Source organism: Lampetra planeri, unplaced genomic scaffold (genome assembly GCF_965212315.1).
Source record: "Lampetra planeri unplaced genomic scaffold, kcLamPlan1.2.h2 scaffold_188, whole genome shotgun sequence".
Lineage (NCBI taxonomy): Eukaryota > Metazoa > Chordata > Hyperoartia > Petromyzontiformes > Petromyzontidae > Lampetra > Lampetra planeri.
In genome coordinates this window covers 1-24918 of record NW_027614627.1, presented here as the reverse complement: position 1 = coordinate 24918, position 24918 = coordinate 1, and the positions used below count along the sequence as shown (strand labels likewise).

The following is a 24918-nucleotide window of genomic DNA, read 5'->3' as shown; positions in this document are numbered from 1 at the left end:
TTATTACAACTGTATTAATTTAATTACACTTTGCAACGACAAAAACATTTTGTTTACGGATGTGATCGACAGGACGAGGCTTAACCATTCAAAAAAAAACATTCCACACCGACACAAAGCTAAAGACAAAGCCCCCCCCCCCACCCCCGTGTAGCCTCAACAGACTGTTAGGGCAAGTGCTGTTAGCGAGTAGCCGCGCCTATGAAGGCCGGCACGGACACACGAGGGGGTGGGTGGCCAGCACCACGCCGCACTAAGTACTCACTTGAGGCTGAGTTGACCTAGGGGAGGCCCAAGACCTATTCAGATAATCATCACTGGTGTTGGTGACCGTGGGCAGGAATCGGTACGGGTAGGGTACGGGTATCGGGTACCCGGTTGCGACCTCTGGGTAGAAGCCACGTTGCAGGCGCGGGTGGGTTGATTCTGGGAACTTGAATTGTGAGAAGAGACAAGACGTTGGGAAATGAGTGACAAACGGTGACTCGCCAGTGACTCACGGCCTACCCGTACCCGGCCGCACCAGGGTCGCAAACGGGTACCCGTACCCGGCCGGGTACGGGTAGCCGGGTATCGGGTAGGGTACGGGTATCGGGTACCCGGTTGCGACCTCTGGTACACACCGCCGGCCATCGGTGAGGGGCCGTTGTTGAGCGGCCGCCTTTCGGAGTGGATCACGTGGCGATGTAGATGATGTGGACAATGAGACGATGAGGATGACGATGGTGATGATGGTCATCGCTGCCCTCCTCGCCCGAGTCTCAAGACCCGTTGGCCAGGAGGCTCGTGCCACACGCGGGAGGGTCACGCCACATTGCTGGGATGTTTGGCCGTGAATTGAATTTCCATTCATGGAGTGGTTGTGGGTCTCTGTGAGAGTCTACGGGTCGTTCCTGTATGTCTGTGGGTCTCGTCTCTGTGAGTCTACGGGTCTCTATGTGGGTCTACGGGTCTATATGTGGGTCTACGGGTCTATATGTGGGTCTACGGGTCTATGTGTGAGTCTATGGGTCTCTATGTAGGTTTATGGGTCTCTGTGTGAGTCTATAGGTCTCTGTGTGAGCACATGTGTCTCTGTGTGGGTCTATGGGTCTCTGTGTGAGTCTATGGGTGTCTGTATGAGTCTATAGGTCTCTGTGTGATGAGTATATGTGTCTCTGTGTGGATCTATGGGTGTCTCTGTGAGTTTATGGATATCTGTGTGAGTCCGTGGGTCTCTGTGTGAATATTTGGGTCTCTGTGTATCGGTAGAGGTCCCTGTGTGAATCTATGGGTCCCTGTGTGAATCTATGGGTATCTCTGTGACTCTATGGGTCTCTGTGTGAGTCTATGGGTCTCTGTGTGAGCACACGTGTCTCTGTGTGTGTCTATGGGTATCTCTGTGAATCTATGGGTCTCTGTGTGAGTCTATGGATCTCTTTGTGAGCACGTGTCTCTGTGTGGGTCTACGGGTCTCTGTGTGAGTCTATGGGTCTCTGTGTGAGTCTATGGGTGTCTGTATGAGTCTATAGGTCTCTGTGTGAGAACATGTGTCTCTGTGTGGGTCTATGGGTGTCTATGTGGGTCTATGGGTCTCTGTGTGAGTGTATGGGTCTCTGTGTGAGCCTACGGGTCTCTGTGTGAGTCTATGGGTCTCTGTGTGAGTCTATGGGTCTCTGTGTGGTGAGTCTATAGGTCTCTGTGTGATGAATCTATGGGTCTCTGTGTATCGCTAGAGGTCTCTGTGACTCTGTGGGTCTCTGTGTGAGTCTATGGGTCTCTGTGTGAGTCTATGGGTCTCTTTGTGAGCACACGTGTCTCTGTGTGGGTCTACGGGTGTCTGCGTGAGCCTATGGGTTAATGTAACTCTATTGGTCTATGAACGGCTCTCTCGCCTGGTTAAATAAAGCACATGAATCACAAGAGGCAGTGAATCTCGATTCACTCTCTCTGACATGGTTAAATAAAACAAAAAAGGTAAATTATTATTATTTACTTACAAGAGACGTTGAGTACTCAACGGGCGCTCACGTGGTTAAATAAAGGACTTTACACACATTCACCGAAGCACAAGACTACATAACTCACCGCGTGTGTCACCATTAGGGTAAGAGAGACCCCGTAAATGTTTGGCGACCGCTTCGAATGACTGAGCCACAAACACCCCCACACGGCTGTCACGGAACAAAAGTCAAAAGATTCCCCGCATATACTCTTAACGCCAATTTTAAATGTGGAGGGGAAAAAACCGGAGGACCTGGTGAAAGATCCACGCGACCACCACGGGGAGAGAGAAATCAGAGAGACACCGCAAATTGGAAATATACCGCCAGGCGTCAGGGTCGGGATCGAACCCACGACTTTTTGTATACCGGGCGAGGTAGTTAACATCTCCCAGCTACCAAGGCACCCAGTCAACATCTCCATTTAACTTTTATTAATTTAAATTTTTTACCTACGTGACTTTACCGAAAAAAAACCGAAGGATATGAATCCTTGCAGTCACGAAAGCTTCACATCTAGAAACATCTCCACGCTCACCAATGGAACCTCATTTGCCAGTAAAAAATATGATAATTGTTTTTTTACCCTTCTATCTGGCAACAAAACTGACACCTTTTTTTACAAGCAGGCATGTTTGCATAGACCACGATACCTGCAGCCATAGTGCAAACAAAAAACATAACTCTGATAATATATGCCTTTTGGCGTCATCTGGTCCAACCCATGTGAGACTAGGCTCTAAGGAAAGCTGTCTCGGGTGTGGACCAATCAACTTCAAGGACAGTGCATACAGAGTTGTGTTTTTTGTTTGCATTATGGCTGCAGGTATTGTGGTCTATGCAAACATGACTGCTTGTAAAATAAGGTGTCAGTTTTGTTGCCAGATAGAAGGGTAAAAAACTAATTATCATCTCCAGGCTCGTAGACAGGAGATGAAGGCAGTACAGCAAGTGGGATGATTCCCATCCGTACGGTGATTGAGCGTTTCTCACCCCCCCATGCACCATCTCACACGATGTGTTGTTCTCTGCGGGTCCTCCCAGTTTCCTCGTCCGTAAGGAACTCGCTCTTCCGATATCAGGAAGCCCCGCGGGGATTTGCGGCACTTTTAGATCATCATCCAGATTGAAAACTCATTTAGAACCTTTCGATTTAAAGCTTTCGTGACTGCAGGGATTCATCTTCTTGGTTCTTTCGGTAAAGTCACGTAGAAGGGAAATAATAAAATAATAAAAATAAAACATAATAAAATACAATTCTCACGACGTTTCGGCCACAACGCAAGCAGTCGTCCTCAGGTGAAGAACAGGTCTGTCGGAAAGACAGCGTCTGAATGATGATGCGTTGTGGCCGAAACGTCGTGAGAATTGTATTTTCTTATGTTTTATTTTTATTATTTTATTATTTCCCTTCTACGTGACTTTACCGAAAGAACCAAGAAGATAATTTGGAACCGTTTCAGTTTGCCGCCCTTCCCTCCGCACCTCCGATTACGTGGTCGGTGTGAAATAAGTTCAACGTGCATATACATTAGAAAGCCACAAGGCGCTATGCACTTTGAAATCGTCAAGATTGACAAATTCATTTCTTTAGAACTGCTTCTTAAGGTCTTTGTAAGTTTGTCATCCTTACCCTCGCACCTCCGATTAGCACGCACGGTGCGAAAGAATTACAACGTACACCCTTATCGAACCGAGTTGGCCGAACATCCAAACACAGGACCGCAGATCTTGGGCAATCGTCCGCCACCCATGCTGCAGTGGCTGAGATCCGCTGGTCGCCCACGTGGTCAAAGTGCGTGGCGCGTTCCACATTCCCTCCACGGCGTTTTAAATCTGCACCTTTTCCTCTTTTGAAAATAACAAAAAAATCAAATCGGCTGATTTCATTTTCCGAGACCCATTTACCCTAATATTGACACACGCCCTGCTCGGCAAATGCTTACATCAAAGGTGGGACAAAGTCATTGTTATGCAAGTCCAAGTCGAGTCGCAAGTCATCAAATTCATGACTCGAGTCTGACTCGAGTCCAAGTCACATGACTCGAGTCCACATCTCATAGGTGGGACAAAGTCATTGTTATGCAAGTCCAAGTCGAGTCGCAAGTCATCAAATTCATGACTCGAGTCTGACTCGAGTCCAAGTCACATGACTCGAGTCCACATCTCATAGGTGGGACAAAGTCATTGTTATGCAAGTCCAAGTCGAGTCGCAAGTCATCAAATTCATGACTCGAGTCTGACTCGAGTCCAAGTCACATGACTCGAGTCCACACCTCTGGCTTACATTGCGCCGAGTCAGCGATTATTTGCTTACAAATAAAAAAAAAACCGACGAACCACAATATACAGTGACGGTGATATTAAAAATAATAATACTCGATTAACCGTTACAAAAATAAAGTTCATTTTAAACGCGCGCGTAGGTACCGATCCAAACACCTATCTCTCTCGCTCTCTAGACAGGAGTTGAATAAAACCGCGGCTTTCAAGGAAGAACACCATGCATATCGCAAAGACTCTACGGGAAAATTTCAATTTAAAGCTTCTTTCGTGACTGCAGCAGGGATTCATCTTCTTGGTTCTTTTGGTAAAGTCACGTAGAAGGGAAATAATAAAATAATAAAAATGAAACATAAATAATTCTCACGACGTTTCGGCCACAACGCAAGCAGCCGTCCTCAGGTGAAGAACAGGTCTGTCGAGAAGACAGAGTCCGAATGACACACCACCAGGCTTGAAGCGTCTATTTAAGCTGGGATGGAGGGGGGAAGAGCGCCTTGACAAAATAATTTTCATATCAAGAGGAATTTAGCATATTTATGGGAAAAAAATTATTATGTTTTATTTTTATTATTTTATTATTTCCATTCTACGTGACTTCACCGAAAGAACCAAGAAGAGGAACTCTACGGGAAGTTGACCGGCACCCCCACGTTACGAGCAGATGGGGGGCTCACTCATTAACCCCGCGGATCAACGTGCTCCGGTTTACTCCAATAGCAACACGAGATTTCCATTCGTATCGGATCGACTCTACGGATAGTCGGCCGATAGCAACGCCACTCCACGCGAGAGAATCTTGTCTCTGAACGGGGCGGTGACCTTTTTGCCTTCGCCAAGTGTACGAAAATAGCAATGCATTTTTTTTCGGCTTTGTTGAAAAGCGCGACCTTTATCGAACACTTGCCGCATTGTCGCCCGGGGCCAGTGTCGAATGATCCCAGTAGCAAAAGTAGCTACACAAGTAGCTACGGGCCCCGCAATTTCATGGGCCCCCCGCGCTAAACGCTTTCAAGCTATCAATTCGGGTTCAGTGATTCTGCACTTGCTCTATTGCTATAGTACTATACCGCCCTTCAACTTTTACGAACGACCGGGTGTTTAAGGTTAGCGGTTTGTCGTATTATCTGGCTGTGTAGCAAATTAAACAATACAATTTACTTTACGATGCAAGTGAGAAATGTACGTGTTTTAATATTTATGTTTTAGATTTGAAGCTTTCGTGACTGCAAGGATTCATACGCTTAGGTTTTTTCGGTAAAGTCACGAAAGCTTCAAATCTCGAATATGCTAGAGGTCCCGTACTAGCTTCATCCTTCACTGTCTTAACCACGGGAGGTGGGCTGTGTTGTATATGTCGGGTTATGAAATTTTTATAAAAAAATAATAAAAATTGGAAAAATGCGTAAAGCGTGGAATTACGCTAATGTATGTAATTTTCTGCATAAAATTATGATAATCACGGAGATAATCGTATTAATTTATGCGAATGCTTGCGATTATGTCAATGTGTGCAGTCATGATAATCAGGCTTAGCTTCGTTATCCAGAGTTGTATCACGCGATTTGGTCTCGTAGGGAGACGCTGCGCTAACCGGCCACTGACTGCTGAGGTCACGGGTTCGATCCCTGCATCTTGAGGGGGGGGGGGGGGGGCATCTTTCTCAAGGAGGGGGGAGGAAAGTGGGATTGTAATGGCCGTGTCAGAGGGATGTTTGGAGAAGCAAAGTTTGAGCGGCCGTGCACTTTTGAACGGTAAACCACGTGACTGAAATTGAAACGGACGGACCGCTGCAAACTCCGGTTCGAAACGTCTTTTTTGTTTCTTCTTCACACAATCAAGTTCGTTGTTGTTGTTGTTGTTGTTTTAAAGTAAAAACAACAAATAGTACAAGAAACGAACAATTACACGGTTTAAACGTAAAAAAAAACATTATTACATTGTACAGTTTCTCATTTCATAGTATAAAATAGCTCTCTCACTCGCACGGCACCCGCTTGCGTACACATAGAAAACGATTAAAAACAAACGCACCGGAACAATTATATTTACAATTGGCCTAAATTTAAGTGATAGGTCAAAGTTCAAGGGTTATAGGTATGAATGGCGAGCGAGTTTGTCTATAGATATGTAAGTACTGCGACTCTACCGGTCTACCGGACCGAAATGCCTCGTCTCTCTATCCCGTCGTAAGAAAAGCCTGAGTTTGTTCCTTTTACCCAAAAAAAATGTCCCTTTACCCTCGATGGCCACAGATGCTGAGCCTTTTTTCCGTACCCAAGATGGCTGCTTGTAAAACACTTCCTTACCCAAGATGGCCACCAGATGCTGAGCCTTTTTTCCCTCACCAAAGATGGCCACCAGATGTTGAGCCTCTTTTCCTGACCCAAGTTGGCTGCTCGCAAAAACTCTTACTTGCCCAAGATGGCCACCAGATTGAGCCTTTTTTCCCTTACCCAAGACGGCCAAGAACGCCGAGCCTTTTTCCCTTACCTAAGATGGCCACCAGATACTGAGCCTTTTTCCTTGCCCAAGATGGCTACTCATAAAAAAATGTCCTTAACCAAGAGTGCCACCAGATGCTGACTTTTTCCCCCCCTAACTAAACATGGCCTCCAGATACTGAGCCCCCCCCACCCACGTACCCAAGATGGCTTGCTCATTACATATTCTTACCCAAGTTGGCAGGGCAGATGCCGAGACGTTTTCCCTCACCCAAGATGGCTGCTCATTGCAACTGCCTTACCCAAGATGGCCATCACAAAAGCTGAGACTTTCCCCTTACCCAGTATGGCTGCTCTATGTAACTGGCTTACCCACCACGATGGTTGAAGATAACCGAGACTTATACGATATGGCAGCCTTCTTCAACTGCCATTCCCTTACCCGAAGATGGCTAAATGTAGAGTAAACTGGTGGCATTTCCTTGCCTAATATGGCCACCCTTATAAGCCATCACAGGTAGGAAGGGGAAACATGTGTTTCGTCTGAAAAATGTTTGCGGGAAAAAAATGTGCATTAACGGGTGAGAACGCGCGGTTTAGCATCTCAAGCAAAGGACATTTAAAGCAAAGAAGGACAGCCCCGCCCATCGCAATCCGGCACTTTCCATTAACCAAGATGGCCACGCTTTTGTAGGGCGAAACCGTTTGCCTCGCCTAGAACGGAGGAGGGCGGCAGTGACAGAGAAGGCCCCCAGCACAAGGGTTTCCACCTGGTCCTGGTGTTCTAATGGATCATTGTCCTCTTGTTGAGTGAGGGTGAGTGAATTGGTAAGTTGACGAGTGAGTGGGTGGATGTATGGGTGAGTTGGTGGCTGGGTAAGTGGGTTACAATGAGCGAACAGGTGAATGAATTAGGTGACTTGGTGGATGAGTGAGCGGGTGGGTGATTTAGTGACTGGATGAGTGAGTGGGTGAGTAATCCAGCTAGCGAGTGAGTGGGTTGCCACCCATCATGGCCTTTCCAGGGACGTCGTTTTGTTGAGCCGGGCAGCTGAGGTCCTGGGAAGACCGTTCAGTCTTCCTGGGACATTCAAAGTCCCGGTGGGTTTTCTTTCTTTCTCAGTTGCTTCATAACAAGAACAATAATCCGCATTCACATGTAGTGCTGTTTTCCCCTCTTCCGCTATTGTGAGATATTCCTCTTCTCCATGTTCCCATGCTATGTACCCGGGTTTTTTTTTTGTGTACCTCAGAAGCGGCAACAACCCTGCTCCAATCCGATAAGGAAAAACGGCCGTAAATGACTGCCGGCGGGATTAAATGGCCACGGGAAATAAACAAAATGGCCGGCATCGGTGCTAATGGCCGCCAGCGGTACCAAAATGGCCGTCAGGTTTGCTAAAATTCTGCCGCTTAAAAACAGGAATTAATAAAAATGGGCCGTCCCCGGCACAAAACCGAGAAAACGTCGCCACAAGGCGAAGGCAACGTTTGAAGCAATCCTGCTGGAGTGCGCGCGACTGCGAATGCATCATCGGCCTTCAGATATCGGAAGACAACAAGCCTACTGCGGCCGCCAAACAGCGCTAATAGGGCCGCCGTTTTTACTATAATGTAAAAAAGAAAAGTGGCCACCAGCAGTGCTAAAAAAAACGGGTTCCCGCGGTACAAAAAATGGCCACCAGTGGGTACAAAGTTGGCCCGCGGGAGGTTTCTGTACGAGAGAGACACCTGGGGCTTTCGCGGGATCACTGTTGCTGGTGCTGCTGATGCTGCTGCTGCTGTTGCTGATGCTGCTGCTGCTGCTGCTGTTCGGCCTCCTCCTGTAGCAGCGGGGGCCTGTGCCCAGGCGAGGGGGAGGATGAGGCCTGCGTCGCTAGGCCCGAGTCGCAGGACACACCGCCCCTCCTCTCGCCGTCGCTGTCCGCGGTTGGGAGGCCGTCGCCTGCAGGGAAGAGTTGGGAAAAAGAGGAGTTCAGGGCGCCGTGGTGGTTAGGAGATGTTAACTCTCTCGCCTGGTACGCAGGAGGTCGTGGGTTTGATGCCTACCCTGGCCTGTATATTTGGAGTTTGCGGTGTCTCTCTCCCCATGGTGGTCGCGTGGATTTTTCTCCTGGTCCTCTGGTTTTCCCCCTCCACATTTAGAAACATGCATGTACAGTATTTTGCTGATATAAATTTCTATGTGTACCTGGGGAGGCTGAATGCACCGTGCCACCTCTAGGTAGGCTCAGCCTCAAACGCTCACTCACCTGGCTCTGTGTCTGTGTCCCCTAACGAGTCGATGGTTGGGTCTGCGGAGCTCCGTGATGGGGCCCTCTGCTCCTCCATCGTGGGGATCTCCTGTGTACATGCACACACACACACGCGCGCGGATGTAGATACAAAGACAAAGATCCCCCGTATAGCCTTAACAGACTGTAGGGGCAAGTGCTGTTAGCGAGCACCTATGAAGGCCAGAATGGTACACGAGGGGTGGGTGGCCAGCACCACGCCCGACCGCCTTTGTCTCCCCAGTGGCGATGTTTACTACACACCGCACCGGGTACCCATTTGAGGCTGAGTCGACCTAGGGGAGGCCCGGGACCGGTTCATATAATCGTCACTGGTGTTGGCCGTGAACGGGAATCGAACCCGGGCCGCCGGGTTCATAGCGCAGCGTAGCGCTAACCACTACACTACCGCTCCCCACACACACGTACACACACAACGACAGACACACTCAAACACACCCACCCGCTTAATGGCCCACCCATCCAATCGTTCACCCACCCACTCGCTCGCCCACCCACTCGCTCACCACCAACTCACCCAATCACCGGCTCAATCACCCACCTACTCACTTGCGCACTGACTCATTCACGAGGTTCACCCACTCACTCAATTACTGACCCTACCTCACCTACTCACCCACCCACCCCATTCACTCACTCACCCACTCACTCACCTACCCACCCACCGACTAACCCACCCAATCACTGACTCAATCACCCACCAAACTCATGTACTTACCCACCCACCCAATCACCCACCCACCCAATCGCTCACGGAATCACCCACCCACTCACCCACCCACTCGCTCACCCACTCAACTCACTCACCACCAACTCACCCAATCACTGACTCAATCACCCACCCACTCACTCAATCACTGACGCTAACTCACCTACTCACCCACCCCATTCACTCACCCACTCACTCACCTACCCACCCACCGACTAACCCACCCAATCACTGACTCAATCACCCACCAAACTCATGTACTTACCCACCCACCCAATCACCCACCCACCCAATCACTCACGGAATCACCCACCCATTCACCCACCCACTCGCTCACCCACCCACTCACTCACTCACCACCAACTCACCCAATCACTGACTCAATCACCCACCCACTCACTCAATCACTCACCCTAACTCACCTACTCACCCACCCCATTCACTCACCCACTCACTCACCTACCCACCCACCGACTAACCCACCCAATCACTGACTCAATCACCCACCAAACTCATGTACTTACCCACCCACCCAATCACCCACCCACCCAATCACTCACGGAATCACCCACCCATTCACCCACCCACTCGCTCACCCGCCCACTCACTCACTAACCACCAACTCACCCAATCACTGACTCAATCACCCACCCACTCACTCAATCACTGACGCTAACTCACCTACTCACCCACCCCATTCACTCACCCACTCACTCACCTACCCACCCACCGACTAACCCACCCAATCACTGACTCAATCACCCACCAAACTCATGTACTTACCCACCCACCCAATCACCCACCCACCCAATCACTCACGGAATCACCCACCCATTCACCCACCCACTCGCTCACCCACCCACTCACTCACTCACTCACCACCAACTCACCCAATCACTGACTCAATCACCCACCCACTCACTCAATCACTCACCCTAACTCACCTACTCACCCACCCCATTCACTCACCCACTCACTCACCTACCCACCCACCGACTAACCCACCCAATCACTGACTCAATCACCCACCAAACTCATGTACTTACCCACCCACCCAATCACTCACCCACCCAATCACTCACGGAATCACCCACCCACTCACCCACCCACTCGCTCACCCACCCAGTCACTCACCCACCCAGTCACTCACCCACCCAATCACCCACCCATTCTCCCACCCACTCGCTCACCCACCCAATCACCCACCCATTCACCCACCCACTCGCTCACCCACCCACTCGCTCACCCACCCACCCACTCACGGAATCACCCACCCATTCTCCCACCCATTCACCCACCCATTCACCCACCCACTCGCTCACCCACCCAGTCACTCACCCACCCAATCACCCACCTATTCACCCACCCACTCGCTCACCCACCCAGTCACTCACCCACCCAATCACCCACCCAATCACCCACCCACTCGCTCACCCACCCACTCGCTCACCCACCCAATCACCCACCCAATCACCCACCCAATCACCCACCCAATCACCCACCCAATCACCCACCCATTCACCCACCCACCCACTCGCTCACCCACCCAGTCACTCACCCACCCAATCACCCACCCAATCACCCACCCAATCACCCACCCAATCACCCACCCAATCACCCACCCACTCGCTCACCCACCCACTCGCTCACCCACCCAGTCACTCACCCACCCAATCACCCACCCAATCACCCACCCAATCACCCACCCATTCACCCACCCACTCGCTCACCCACCCACTCGCTCACCCACCCAGTCACTCACCCACCCAATCACCCACCCAATCACCCACCCAATCACCCACCCAATCACCCACCCAATCACCCACCCATTCTCCCACCCAATCACCCACCCAATCACCCACCCAATCACCCACCCAATCACCCACCCATTCTCCCACCCAATCACCCACCCAATCACCCACCCAATCACCCACCCAATCACCCACCCATTCACCCACCCATTCACCCACCCAATCACCCACCCATTCACCCACCCACTCGCTCACCCACCCAGTCACTCACCCACCCAATCACCCACCCAATCACCCACCCAATCACCCACCCATTCTCCCACCCAATCACCCACCCAATCACCCACCCAATCACCCACCCAATCACCCACCCATTCTCCCACCCAATCACCCACCCAATCACCCACCCAATCACCCACCCAATCACCCACCCAATCACCCACCCAATCACCCACCCAATCACCCACCCACTCGCTCACCCACCCAGTCACTCACCCACCCAATCACCCACCCAATCACCCACCCAATCACCCACCCATTCTCCCACCCAATCACCCACCCAATCACCCACCCAATCACCCACCCAATCACCCACCCAATCACCCACCCAATCACCCACCCAATCACCCACCCAATCACCCACCCAATCACCCACCCAATCACCCACCCAATCACCCACCCACTCGCTCACCCACCCACTCGCTCACCCACCCACTCGCTCACCCACCCAGTCACTCACCCACCCAATCACCCACCCATTCTCCCACCCACTCGCTCACCCACCCACTCGCTCACCCACCCACTCACTCACCCACCCAGTCACTCACCCACCCAATCACCCACCCAATCACCCACCCAATCACCCACCCATTCTCCCACCCAATCACCCACCCAATCACCCACCCAATCACCCACCCAATCACCCACCCAATCACCCACCCAATCACCCACCCAATCACCCACCCAATCACCCACCCAATCACCCACCCAATCACCCACCCAATCACCCACCCAATCACCCACCCACTCGCTCACCCACCCACTCGCTCACCCACCCACTCGCTCACCCACCCACTCGCTCACCCACCCACTCGCTCACCCACCCAGTCACTCACCCACCCAATCACCCACCCATTCTCCCACCCACTCGCTCACCCACCCACTCGCTCACCCACCCACTCGCTCACCCACCCAGTCACTCACCCACCCAATCACCCACCCAATCACCCACCCAATCACCCACCCAATCACCCACCCAATCACCCACCCAATCACCCACCCACTCGCTCACCCACCCACTCGCTCACCCACCCACTCGCTCACCCACCCAGTCACTCACCCACCCAATCACCCACCCATTCTCCCACCCACTCGCTCACCCACCCACTCGCTCACCCACCCACTCGCTCACCCACCCAGTCACTCACCCACCCAATCACCCACCCAATCACCCACCCATTCTCCCACCCACTCGTTACCTCCTCCTCGTCCTCCTCCTCGTCGTTTGCTCTTCGAGAGTTGAGAGGTGAAGTCTCGTGCGACCCTTGACCTCCGACCCCGTTGGCCAGGCTGCGCGGAGCCCTTCCCGTCGGCCTAGAGGCGACAGAGATGGGCGCGGGGCAGATGTCGCAAACGGGTTTTGATTCCTTACCCCTCGTACCCGTACCCGGCCACACCAGGGTCGCAAACGGGTACCCGTACCCGTACCCGGCCGAGATGACTGGCTGATGCACCACCTGTGCCCCCTACTGTGCCAACTTGCTGTGCTTTAGCCACCCGGCGCTCCGCTCGTTGTTGTGAGCGTCGCTCCTCCGCCCTCCGTTGTTGTTGGAGAGCGACTGCCTCCAACTGCCCAGTAGCAGCGTCCTTCACGAGCCTCCTCCACAGAGGTCGATCTTGACACAGCTGGTACCGGTTCTTGGCAAATCCCCACTCACACACTCACTCACACACTCACTCACACACTCACTCACTCACACACTCACTCACACACTCACTCACACACTCACTCACGCACTCACTCACACACTCACTCACTCACACACTCACTCACACTCACACACTCACTCACTCACTCACATTCTCACACACACACTCACTCACACACTCACACACTCACTCACTCACACTCTCACACACACACTCACTCACACACTCACTCACACACTCACACACTCACTCACTCACACTCTCACACACACACACACACTCACCCACACACACTCACTCACACACTAACTCTCACACTCACTCACACACTCACACACACACTCACACACACACTCACCCACACACACACACACTCACACACACACACTCACCCACACACTCACTCAGTCGCTCACCCACTCACTCACACACTCACTCACACTCTCACACACACACTCACCCACACACACTCACTCACACACTCACTCACACACTCACTCACACACTCACTCACACTCACACACTCACTCACACACTCACTCACACACTCACACACTCACTCACTCACACTCTCACACACACACTCACTCACACACTCACTCACTCACACTCTCACACACACACACACACACTCACCCACACACACTCACTCACACACTAACTCTCACACTCACTCACACACTCACACACACACTCACACACACACTCACCCACACACACTCACACACACACACTCACCCACACACTCACTCAGTCGCTCACCCACTCACTCACACACTCACTCACACTCTCACACACACACTCACCCACACACACTCACTCACACACTCACCGGCCATCACTCCGGCTCTCCTGCTGGGGTAGTTCAGTGAAGTCGATGTCCGCCTGGGTCACGAGAAAAGCTCAATGAGGTCAACAGTTCCAGCACTTACACAGAAAGAGGTCACACTGCTTAACGTGTGTACGCGTGTGTATGAGTGCGTGTATATGTGTGGGAGCGGTGGTGCAGCGGTTAGCGCGCTGCGCTATGAACCTGGCGACCCGGGTTCGATTCCCGCTCACGGCCAACACCGGTGACGATTATCTGAACCGGTCCTGGGCCTCCCCTAGGTTGGCTCGGCCTTAAATGAGTACCTGGTGCGGTGTGTAAACATCGCCACTGGGGAGACAAAGGCGGTCGGGCGTGGTGCTGGCCACCCACCCCCTCGTGTGCCGTGCCGGCCTTCATAGGTGCTCGCTAACAGCACTTGCCCCTACGGTCTGTTAAGGCTTTACGGGGGATCTTTATCTTTGTGTGTGTGTGTGTATGCACGCGCGTGTGTGTGTGTGTGTGTACACGAGCGTGTGTGTGTGTGTGTACACGCGCGTGTGTGTGTGTGTACACGCGCGTGTGTGTGTGTGTGTATGCACGCGCGTGTGTGTGTGTGTGTGTACACGAGCGTGTGTGTGTGTGTGTACACGCGCGTGTGCGTGTGTGTGTGTGTGTGTACACGCGCGTGTGTGTGTGTGTGTACACGAGCGTGTGTGTGTGTGTGTACACGCGCGTGTGCGTGTGTGTGTACGAGCGTGTGTGTGTGTGTGTACGAGCGTGTGTGTGTGTGTGTGTACACGAGCGTGTGTGTGTGTGTACGAGCGTGTGTGTGTGTGTGTACGAGCGTGTGTGTGTGTGTGTGTACACGAGCGTGTGTGTGTGTGTGTGTACACGAGCGTGTGTGTGTGTGTGTGTGTGTACACGAGCGTGTGTGTGTGTGTGTGTACGAGCGTGTGCGTGTGTGTGTGTGTGTACACGCGTGTGTGTGTGTGTGTACACGAGCGTGTGTGTGTGTGTACACGAGCGTGTGCGTGTGTGTGTACGAGCGTGTGCGTGTGTGTGTACGAGCGTGTGCGTGTGTGTGTGTGTGTACACGCGTGTGTGTGTGTGTGTACACGAGCGTGTGTGTGTGTGTGTACGAGCGTGTGTGTGTGTGTACACGAGCGTGTGTGTGTGTGTACGAGCGTGTGCGTGTGTGTGTACGAGCGTGTGCGTGTGTGTGTACGAGCGTGTGCGTGTGTGTGTGTACACGCGTGTGCGTGTGTGTGTACGAGCGTGTGCGTGTGTGTGTGTACACGCGTGTGCGTGTGTGTGTACGAGCGTGTGCGTGTGTGTGTGTACACGCGCGTGTGCGTGTGCGTGTGTGTGTACGAGCGTGTGTGTGTGTGTGTACGAGCGTGTGTGTGTGTGTGTACACGCGCGTGTGTGTGTGTGTACACGAGCGTGCGTGTGTGTGTACGAGCGTGTGTGTGTGTGTACACGCGTGTGTGTGTGTGTGTACGAGCGTGTGTGTGTGTGTGTACGAGCGTGTGTGTGTGTGTGTGTACACGCGTGTGTGTGTGTGTGTACGAGCGTGTGTGTGTGTGTGTGTACACGAGCGTGTGTGTGTGTGTACGAGCGTGTGTGCGTGTGTGTACGAGCGTGTGTGTGTGTGTACACGAGCGTGTGTGTGCGTGTGTGTACGAGCGTGTGTGTGTGTGTACGAGCGTGTGTGTGTGTGTGTACACGAGCGTGTGTGTGTGTGTACACGAGCGCGTGTGTGTGTGTACGAGCGTGTGTGCGTGTGTGTGTACGAGCGTGTGTGTGTGTGTGTACGAGCGTGTGTGTGTGTGTGTGTACACGAGCGTGTGTGTGTGTGTACGAGCGTGTGTGTGTGTGTGTACGCGCGTGTGTGTGTGTGTGTGTACACGAGCGTGTGTGTGTGTGTACACGAGCGCGTGTGTGTGTGTACGAGCGTGTGTGCGTGTGTGTGTACGAGCGTGTGTGTGTGTGTGTACGAGCGTGTGTGTGTGTGTGTGTACACGAGCGTGTGTGTGTGTGTGTACGAGCGTGTGTGTGTGTGTGTACGAGCGTGTGTGTGTGTGTGTACGAGCGTGTGTGTGTGTGTGTACGAGCGTGTGTGTGTGTGTGTACACGCGTGTGTGTGTGTGTGTACGAGCGTGTGTGTGTGTGTGTACGAGCGTGTGTGTGTGTGTGTACACGAGCGTGTGTGTGTGTGTACGAGCGTGTGTGTGTGTGTGTACGAGCGTGTGTGTGTGTGTGTACGAGCGTGTGTGTGTGTGTGTACGAGCGTGTGTGTGTGTGTGTGTACACGAGCGTGTGTGTGTGTGTACGAGCGTGTGTGTGTGTGTGTACGAGCGTGTGTGTGTGTGTGTACGAGCGTGTGTGTGTGTGTGTACGAGCGTGTGTGTGTGTGTACGAGCGTGTGTGTGTGTGTGTACGAGCGTGTGTGTGTGTGTGTGTACGAGCGTGTGTGTGTGTGTGTGTACGAGCGTGTGTGTGTGTGTGTACGAGCGTGTGTGTGTGTGTGTACGAGCGTGTGTGTGTGTGTACACGAGCGTGTGTGTGTGTGTGTGTACACGAGCGTGTGTGTGTGTGTGTGTGTACGAGCGTGTGTGTGTGTGTGTGTACGAGCGTGTGTGTGTGTGTACGAGCGTGTGTGTGTGTGTACGAGCGTGTGTGTGTGTGTGTGTACGAGCGTGTGCGTGTGTGTGTACGAGCGTGTGTGTGTGTGTGTACACGCGCGTGTGTGTGTGTGTGTGTGTGTACGAGCGTGTGTGTGTGTGTGTACACGCGCGTGTGTGTGTGTGTGTGTGTGTACACGCGCGTGTGTGTGTGTGTGCACACGCGCGTGTGTGTGTGTGTGTACACGCGCGTGTGTGTGTGTGTGTACACGAGCGTGTGTGTGTACACGAGCGTGTGTGTGTGTGTGTACACGAGCGTGTGTGTGTGTGTACGAGCGTGTGTGTGTGTGTGTACACGAGCGTGTGTGTGTGTGTACGAGCGTGTGTGTGTGTGTGTGTACGAGCGTGTGTGTGTGTGTGTACACGAGCGCGTGTGTGTGTGTGTACGAGCGTGTGTGTGTGTGTGTGTGTACACGAGCGTGTGTGTGTGTACGCGTGTGTGTGTGTGTGTGTACGAGCGTGTGTGTGTGTGTGTGTACACGAGCGTGTGTGTGTGTGTGTGTACACGAGCGTGTGTGTGTGTACACGAGCGTGTGTGTGTGTGTACGAGCGTGTGTGTGTGTGTGTACGAGCGTGTGCGTGTGTGTGTACGAGCGTGTGTGTGTGTGTACGAGCGTGTGTGTGTGTGTGTACACGCGTGTGTGTGTGTGTGTACGAGCGTGTGCGTGTGTGTGTACGAGCGTGTGTGTGTGTGTGTGTGTACGAGCGTGTGTGTGTGTGTGTACACGCGCGTGTGTGTGTGTGTGTGTACGCGGTGTGGGTGTGTGACACCGGCGTGTGTGTGTGTGTGTGTACACGAGCGTGTGTGTGTGTGTGTACACGCGCGTCGTGTGTGTGTGTACGCGTGCGTGTGTGTGTGTGTGTGTAACACGAGCGTGTGTGTGTGTGTGTACGAGCGTGTGTGTGTGTGTACCGGGTGCGGTGTGTGTGTGTACACCGCGCGTGTGTGTACGCGTGCGTGTGTGTGTGTGTGTACACGCGTGGTGCTGTGTGTGTGTACAGGCGTGTGTGTGTGTGTACGACGCGTGTGTGTGTGTACACGCGCGTGTGTGTGTGTGTACACGCCGCGGTGTGTGTGTGTACGCGTGCGTGTGTGTGTGTGTACGAGCGTGTGTGTGTGTGTGTGTGTGTGTGTGTACGAGCGGTGCTGTGTGTGTACGAGCGTGTGTGCTGTGTGTACACGAGCGGTGTGGTGTGTGTGTACACGCGCGTGTGTGTGTGTGTGTACACGCGCGTGTGTGTGTGTGTGTACACGAGCGTGTGTGTGTGTGTGTACACGCGTGTGTGTGTGTACACGCGCGTGTGTGTGTGTGTGTGTACACGCGCGTGTGTGTGTGTGTACACGCGCGTGTGTGTGTGTGTGTACGAGCGCGTGTGTGTGTGTGTACACGGTGTGTGTGTGTACACGCGCGTGTGTGTGTGTGTGTGTACACGCGCGTGTGTGTGTGTGTGTACACGCGCGTGTGTGTGTGTGTGTACGAGCGGTGTGTGTGTGTGTGTACACGCGCGTGTGTGTGTACACGCGCGTGTGTGTGTGTGTACACGCGTGTGTGTGTGTACACGCGCGTGTGTGTGTGTGTGTGTACGAGCGTGTGTGTGTGTGTGTACGAGCGGTGTGTGTGTGTGTGTACACGCGTGTGGTGTGTGTACACGCCGTGTGTGTGTGTGTACACGCGTGTGTGTGTGTACACGCGCGTGTGTGTGTGTGTGTGTACGAGCGTGTGTGTGTGTGTGTACGAGCGTGTGTGTGTGTGTGTGTACGAGCGTGTGTGTGTGTGTGTACGAGCGTGTGTGTGTGTGTGTACACGCGTGTGTGTGTGTGTGTGTACACGCGTGTGTGTGTGTGTGTGTGTGTACACGCGTGTGTGTGTGTGTGTGTGTGTACGAGCGTGTGTGTGTGTGTGTGTACGAGCGTGTGTGTGTGTGTGTACGACGCGTGTGTGTGTGTGTGTACACGCGTGTGTGTGTGTGTGTACACGCGTGTGTGTGTGTGTGTACGAGCGTGTGTGTGTGTGTGTGTACGCGCGTGTGTGTGTGTGTGTGTGTACGAGCGTGTGTGTGTGTGGTGTACGAGCGTGTGTGTGTGTGTACACGCGTGTGTGTGTGTGTGTGTGTACGAGCGTGTGTGTGTGTGTGTGTACGAGCGTGTGTGTGTGTGTGTACACGCGCGTGTGTGTGTGTGTGTGTACGAGCGTGTGTGTGTGTGTACACCGCGTGTGTGTGTGTGTACGAGCGTGTGTGTGTGTGTGTGTACGAGCGTGTGTGTGTGTGTACACGCGTGTGTGTGTGTGTGTACACGCGTGTGTGTGTGTGTGTGTACGAGCGTGTGTGTGTGTGTGTACAGCGTGTGTGTGTGTGTACACGCGTGTGGTGTGTGTGTGTACACGCGTGTGTGTGTGTGTGTGTACGAGCGTGTGTGTGTGTGTGTGTACGAGCGTGTGTGTGTGTGTACACGCGTGTGTGTGTGTGTACGAGCGTGTGTGTGTGTGTGTACACGCGTGTGTGTGTGTCACGCCGTGTGTGTGTGTGTGTCACGCGTGTGTGTGTGTACACGCGCGTGTGTGTGTGTGTGTGTACGAGCGTGTGTGTGTGTGTGTGTACACGCGTGTGTGTGTGTGTGTGTACGAGCGTGTGTGTGTGTGTGTGTACACGCGTGTGTGGTGTGTGTGTGTACGAGCGTGTGTGTGTGTGTGTACGAGCGTGTGTGTGTGTGTGTACGAGCGTGTGTGTGTGTGTGTGTACACGCGCGTGTGTGTGTGTGTACGACTGTGTGTGTGTGTGTGTACGAGCGTGTGTGTGTGTGTGTACGAGCGTGTGTGTGTGTGTGTACACGCGCGTGTGTGTGTGTGTACGAGCGTGTGTGTGTGTACACGAGCGTGTGTGTGTGTGTGTACGAGCGGTGTGTGTGTACACGCGCGTGTGGTGTGTGTGTACACGCGCGTGTGTGTACACGCGTGTGTGTGTGTGTGTGTACACGCGCGTGTGTGTGTGTGTGTACACGCGTGTGTGTGTGTGTGTGTACACGCGCGTGTGTGTGTGTGTGTACACGAGCGTGTGCGTGTGTGTGTGTACGCGAGTGTGTGTGTGTGTGTACACGAGCGTGTGTGTGTGTGTGTGTGTACGAGCGTGTGTGTGTGTGTGTGTGTACGAGCGTGTGTGTGTGTGTGTACGAGCGTGTGTGTGTGTGTACACGCGTGTGTGTGTGTGTGTACGAGCGTGTGTGTGTGTGTGACGAGCGCGTGTGTGTGTGTGTACACGCGCGTGTGTGTGTGTGTACACGCGTGTGTGTGTGTGTGTGTGTGTACGAGCGTGTGTGTGTGTGTGTACACGCGCGTGTGTGTGTGTGTACAAGCGCGTGTGTGTGTGTGTGTGTACGAGCGCGTGTGTGTGTGTGTACAAGCGCGTGTGTGTGTGTGTGTGTACACGCGTGTGTGTGTGTGTGTGTGTGTACGAGCGTGTGTGTGTGTGTGTACACGCGCGTGTGTGTGTGTGTACAGCGCGTGTGTGTGTGTGTGTACGAGCGCGTGTGTGTGTGTGTAAGCGCGTGTGTGTGTGTGTGTACACGCGTGTGTGTGTGTGTGTGTGTGTACGAGCGTGTGCGTGTGTGTGTAACGAGCGTGTGTGTGTGTACACGCGTGTGTGTGTGTGTGTGTGTACGAGCGCTGTGGTGTGTGTGTGTGTGTACAGCGTGTGTGTGTGTGTGTACGAGCGCGTGTGTGTGTGTGTGTAACGAGCGCGTGTGTGTGTGTGTACACGCGTGTGTGTGTGTGGTGTACAGCGCGGTGTGTGTGTGTACACGCGTGTGTGTGTGTGTGTGTGTACGAGCGTGTGTGTGTGTACAGGCGTGTGTGTGTGTGTGTACGAGCGCGTGTGTGTGTGTGTACAAGCGCGTGTGTGTGTGTGTGTGTACACGCGTGTGTGTGTGTGTGTGTGTACGAGCGTGTGCGTGTGTGTGTACACGAGCGTGTGTGTGTGTGTGTGTACACGCGCGTGTGTGTGTGTGTACGAGCGTGTGTGTGTGTGTGTACGAGCGTGTGCGTGTGTGTGTGTGTGCACGCGTGTGTGTGTGCGTGTGTGTGTACGAGCGTGTGTGTGTGTGTGTACGAGCGTGTGCGTGTGTGTGTGTGTACGAGCGTGTGTGTGTGTGTGTACACGCGCGTGTGTGTGTGTGTGTGTGTACGAGCGTGTGTGTGTGTGTACGAGCGTGTGTGTGTGTGTGTACGAGCGTGTGTGTGTGTGTGTACGAGCGTGTGTGTGTGTGTACACGCGTGTGTGTGTGTACACGCGTGTGTGTGTGTGTGTACACGCGTGTGTGTGTGTGTGTGTGTACGAGCGTGTGTGTGTGTGTGTACACGCGTGTGTGTGTGTGTGTGTACACGCGCGTGTGTGTGTGTGTGTGTACGAGCGTGTGTGTGTGTGTGTACACGCGTGTGTGTGTGTGTGTGTACACGCGCGTGTGTGTGTGTGTGTGTACGAGCGTGTGTGTGTGTGTACACGAGCGTGTGTGTGTGTGTGTACGAGCGTGTGTGTGTGTGTACACGCGTGTGTGTGTGTGTACACGCGTGTGTGTGTGTGTGTACACGCGTGTGTGTGTGTGTACACGCGCGGTGTGTGTGTACGAGCGTGTGTGTGTGTGTGTACGAGCGTGTGTGTGTGTGTGTACGAGCGTGTGTGTGTGTGTGTACGAGCGTGTGTGTGTGTGTGTACGAGCGTGTGTGCGTGTGTGTGTACGAGCGTGTGTGTGTGTGTGTGTACACGAGCGTGCGTGTGTGTGTGTACGAGCGTGTGTGTGTGTGTGTACACGCGCGTGTGTGTGTGTGTGTGTACACGAGCGTGTGTGTGTGTGTGTACGAGCGTGTGTGTGTGTGTGTACACGAGCGTGTGTGTGTGTGTGTGTACACGCGTGTGTGTGTGTGTGTGTACACGCGCGTGTGGTGTGTGTGTGTACGAGCGTGTGTGTGTGTGTGTGTACGAGCGTGTGCGTGTGTGTGTGTGTACGAGCGTGTGCGTGTGTGTGTGTGTACGAGCGTGTGTGTGTGTGTGTGTGTGTACGAGCGTGTGTGTGCGTGTGTGTGTGTGTGTGTGTGTACGAGCGTGTGTGTGCGTGTGTGTGTGTGTGTACACGCGCGTGTGTGTGTGTGTGTGTACGAGCGTGTGTGTGTGTGTGTACACGCGCGTGTGTGTGTGTGTGTGTACGAGCGTGTGTGTGTGTGTACACGCGCGTGTGTGTGTGTACACGCGCGTGTGCGTGTGTACACGCGCGTGTGCGTGTGTGTGTGTACACGTGTGTGTGTGTGTGTGTACACGTGTGTGTGTGTGTGGAAATGAACGTGTGCGTGTGTGTGTGTGTGTACACGCGTGTGTGTGTGTGTGTACACGCGCGTGTGCGTGTGTGTGTGTGTGTACACGCGTGTGTGTGTGTGTGTACACGCGCGTGTGCGTGTGTGTGTGTGTGTACACGTGTGTTCACGTACGTGCGGGTCGTATCCGTGTGGGTAGAGGCCGTTGCAGGTGGCGCTGTCGTAGACGTGGCGGCATTCGTAGCCGCTCAGCTCGGTCAGCTGAGTCTCGTCAACGCAGCCACCGCCGCCAGCGGCACCCCCCACGCCGTTGCCTACGCAGGGAAGACAGAGATCACCCCGCGCCGTCAGCCGCAGTGTCGGGGCAAGCACAGCGTGACAACCCACGGCGTGTGTCAACCCACGGCGTGTCAACCCACGGTGTGTCAACCCACAGTGTGACAACCCACAGTGTGTCAACCCACAGTGTGTCAACCCACAGTGTGTCAACCCACAGTGTGTCAACCCACAGTGTGTCAACCCACAGCGTGTCAACGCGTACCGTGTCAACCCACAGCGTGCGTGTCACGTGGTACCCCCCCCCCCCCACGTACCGTACCCACGTGGTCCCCCCACCCCCCCCCCCACGTGGTCCCCCCACCCCCCCCCCCACGTGGTCCCCCCACCCCCCCCCCCACGTGGTCCCCCCACCCCCCCCCCCCCCACGTGGTCCCCCCACCCCCCCCCCACGTGGTCCCCCCACCCCCCCCCCCCACGTACCGTGTGCCCGCGCGCCGCTGCGAGCCTTCCACCCTCTGAGCGCGACGAAGGCCAGCACGGTGAGCACCATGAGGCCCAGCAGCAGACCCAGCAGCAGGTAGAGCAGGGCGCCTCCCCCAACCGCGGCGCCTCCGCTCCGCTCACCGCCACCACCGCCACCACCGCCACCACCGCCGCCACCACCGCCGCCACCACCACCGCCGCCACCGTTGTCTTTATCGGGAACCGGTGGCGACGGTTTGGCAGATGGCCGCTCGCCGTGGTCCTCCTCCTCTTCGTCGTCGTCATCGTCGTCGTCGTCGTCACGGTGACGGTTGTCGTGGTGATGGTGGTCGCGGTGGGTGGGGGGCCGCGGGGAGTGGGCCCTGTGGGGTTTGCGGGCGGCTGGGGGTGGGGGGGGGGAGTGTTGAGGTTAAGAGGGGGGGGAGGGGAGGGTGCCAGGCTAGGTGCATGTCGAGGCCACACTGCCTCATTCATTCACTCGCTCCCTCCCTCAATCACCCCCTCAATCACTCCCTCCCTCCGTCATTGAATCAATCGTTGCCTCCTTCACTCACTCCTTCACTCGCTCCTTCGCCCGCTCGCTCACCCTTGGTCTCACAGATCATGACGTTGCTGAACTCGCTCTGGCCCCCGTCATTGTACACCCGCATCTTGATGTCGTACGACGTCTCGGGCAGCAGCGAGTGGATCGTGTGGTGGCGCATCTCGCCTGAGACACGCGGGGAGACACGGAGACACGCGGTGAGACACGCGGGGAGAGACAGAGACACACGGTGAGGCAGAGGGAGACACGGAGGGAGAGACGGAGACACGCGGTGAGACACGGAGGGAGAGACAGAGACACGCGGTGAGACACGGAGGGAGACACGCGGGGAGAGACAGAGACACGCGGTGAGACACGGAGGGAGAGACAGAGACACGCGGTGAGGCAGAGGGAGACACGCGGGGAGAGACAGAGACACACGGGGAGACACGGAGGGAGAGACAGAGACACACGGTGAGACACGGAGGGAGAGACAGAGACACGCGGTGAGGCAGAGGGAGACACGCGGGGAGAGACAGAGACACACGGTGAGACACGGAGGGAGAGACAGAGACACGCGGTGAGGCAGAGGGAGACACGGAGGGAGAGACAGAGACACACGGGGAGACAGAGGTGAGCGTACGTACAAACATGTAGACACGAGGCAGAGGGAGACACGGAGGGAGAGACAGAGACACACGGGGAGACAGAGGTGAGCGTACGTACAAACATGTAGACACAAAGATAAAGATCCCCCGTCTAGCCTTAACAGACTGTTGGGGCAGGTGCTGCTAGCACGCACACACAGACGCACAGATGCACGCACAGACGCGCACACACGCGCACATACGGACGCGCACACGGACGCACCAACACACGCGCGCACACACAGACGCACACACACGGGACGCACACACACAGACACACACACACAGACACACACACACTCGCGCACAAACACGCGCGCACACACAGACGCACACACGGGACGCACACGCGCGCACACAGACGCACACACACACACGCGCGCACACAGACGCACACACACAGACGCACACACACACACACGCGCGTACACACACACGGGACGCACACACACAGACGCGCACACGCGGGACGCACACACACACGCACACACACGGACGCACGCACACAGACGCACACACACACACGCGCACACACACAGACGCACACACACACGGGACGCACTGTCAGCCACGTTCTCAGCGTAGTCGCTGTCGTTGTCACTGTCCGTGGGTCGGTAGAAGATGTAGAAGCCCCGGATCGGAGTGTTGTTGTTCGCTTCCGGCGTGTACTGCAAACAGACAAAGGTCCCCCGTGTCGCCCTTAACAAGTTCAAGTTCATGTATTAGGTATAGAGCCCTGTGAGCCATTCGGCTCTTGAATCGGGTGCAACCGCAACAAACAAAAAACAAAAACACGAAC

General features: G+C 54.3%; 1 protein-coding gene across 1 annotated transcript; it reads right to left on the bottom strand.

Annotated features, from left to right (window-relative positions):
• Positions 1 to 24912, bottom strand: LOC144740068 (uncharacterized). Its single transcript, XM_078622951.1, has 8 exons — positions 24682 to 24912; positions 23536 to 23658; positions 22947 to 23330; positions 22362 to 22501; positions 14225 to 14277; positions 12942 to 13056; positions 8962 to 9052; positions 1 to 8654 (listed from the first exon to the last, which is right to left on the bottom strand). The coding sequence occupies exons 1-8, from the start codon at positions 24836 to 24838 to the stop codon at positions 8458 to 8460; spliced, it is 1260 nt and encodes a 419-aa protein (XP_078479077.1). The 5' UTR covers positions 24839 to 24912; the 3' UTR covers positions 1 to 8457.
• Between the last annotated feature and the right edge of the window lie 6 nt (positions 24913 to 24918).

Coding starts and splice junctions, on each gene's coding strand:
- LOC144740068 (XM_078622951.1), bottom strand. CDS start 24,838: ATGAACTTGAACTTGTTAAGGGCGACACGGGGGACCTTTGTCTGTTTG. Junction 13,057..14,224: donor GAGAGCCGGAGTGATGGCCG/GTGAGTGTGTGA, acceptor TGTCGCCTCTAG/GCCGACGGGAAGGGCTCCGC. Junction 9,053..12,941: donor AGGAGGAGGACGAGGAGGAG/GTAACGAGTGGG, acceptor GCATGTACACAG/GAGATCCCCACGATGGAGGA.